General features: G+C 50.8%; 1 protein-coding gene across 1 annotated transcript in view; it reads right to left on the minus strand.

Annotated features, from left to right (window-relative positions):
* Positions 1-163: 163 nt before the first annotated feature.
* The window catches only part of CSUI_007046 (dna rna polymerases superfamily protein), a gene marked incomplete at its 3' end in the record, with an annotated part of 2,229 nt that continues 1,455 nt past the window's right edge, over positions 164-937 (minus strand). Inside the window, exon 2 of the mRNA XM_068067196.1 lies at positions 164-691. Coding sequence (XP_067920828.1) covers positions 164-691 — 528 coding nt within the window. The remainder of the gene's footprint in view (positions 692-937) is intronic.

A 937-nucleotide genomic window follows, 5' to 3' on the forward strand; every position in this document is an offset into this window, starting at 1 on the left:
GTAAAAGTTCCCTTTTGGCTTTCTCCAACAGGATGTTTGCCCGTGTGGGCAGCATCTGCAATGCCACTTTGCCACCCACGCCCAGCTCACGACATATAGGTGGTGCAGGCACAAACCCATACAAAAGCTCAAAGGGGGCTGATTTCGTGCTTGTATGTACACGGCTGTTATACGCAAACTCCATTATAGGTAGTAACTCCCCCCATATTGCCTCGTTGCCTAGTATACAACAACGCAACATCTGCTCAATTGTTTGATTGGTGCGTTCGGCTTGCCCATCTGTTTGGGGATGGTAAGCTGTTGACATCTTCTGGGTAATATGAAGGGTTCGACACATCTCCCGCCAGACATCGCTAGTAAAGCGAGTGTCCCTATCACTCACGATTGCTGCGGGTACTCCATGTAAACGGATTACTTCCCGAACTAGTAACTGGGCGAGTTCTTGCGCGGATATGGTATGTACACATGCGATGAAATGTGCCATCTTAGTTAGTCTACACACAATAGTCACGATGGCGTCGTGTCCCTCACCGGTGGCTGGCAACCCCAGAATGAGATCCATCCCAATTTCTTCCCACGGGGCATCAGGGATGGGCAATGGCTGCAAGAGGCCACCCTCCTTCTGGTGAGACGCTTTCCCTCTTGCACATGCTACACACGATTTCACGAAAGTTTCTATGTCACTGTCCATCTTAGGCCACCAAAAGAGCTGTCTTACAGTAGCACGGGTTCGTTCAATCCCTGGGTGTCCCACGAGTATGTGATCATGAAAATTCAACAAGATTTCCTTGCGTAGGGGCTTGCCTGGCACACAAACACGCCAACCCGCTCTGGTTCTGGCCCATAGGTATCTACCTTGCCACCCATACTCTCGACCCTCGCATAAAACGGGTTCCTTCTCGCCCGTTTCGTTGGATAGCCTGGCCTCCTGGCATTT

This window comes from Cystoisospora suis (genome assembly GCF_002600585.1).
Source record: "Cystoisospora suis strain Wien I chromosome Unknown contig_3634, whole genome shotgun sequence".
In the NCBI taxonomy this organism is placed as follows: domain Eukaryota; phylum Apicomplexa; class Conoidasida; order Eucoccidiorida; family Sarcocystidae; genus Cystoisospora; species Cystoisospora suis.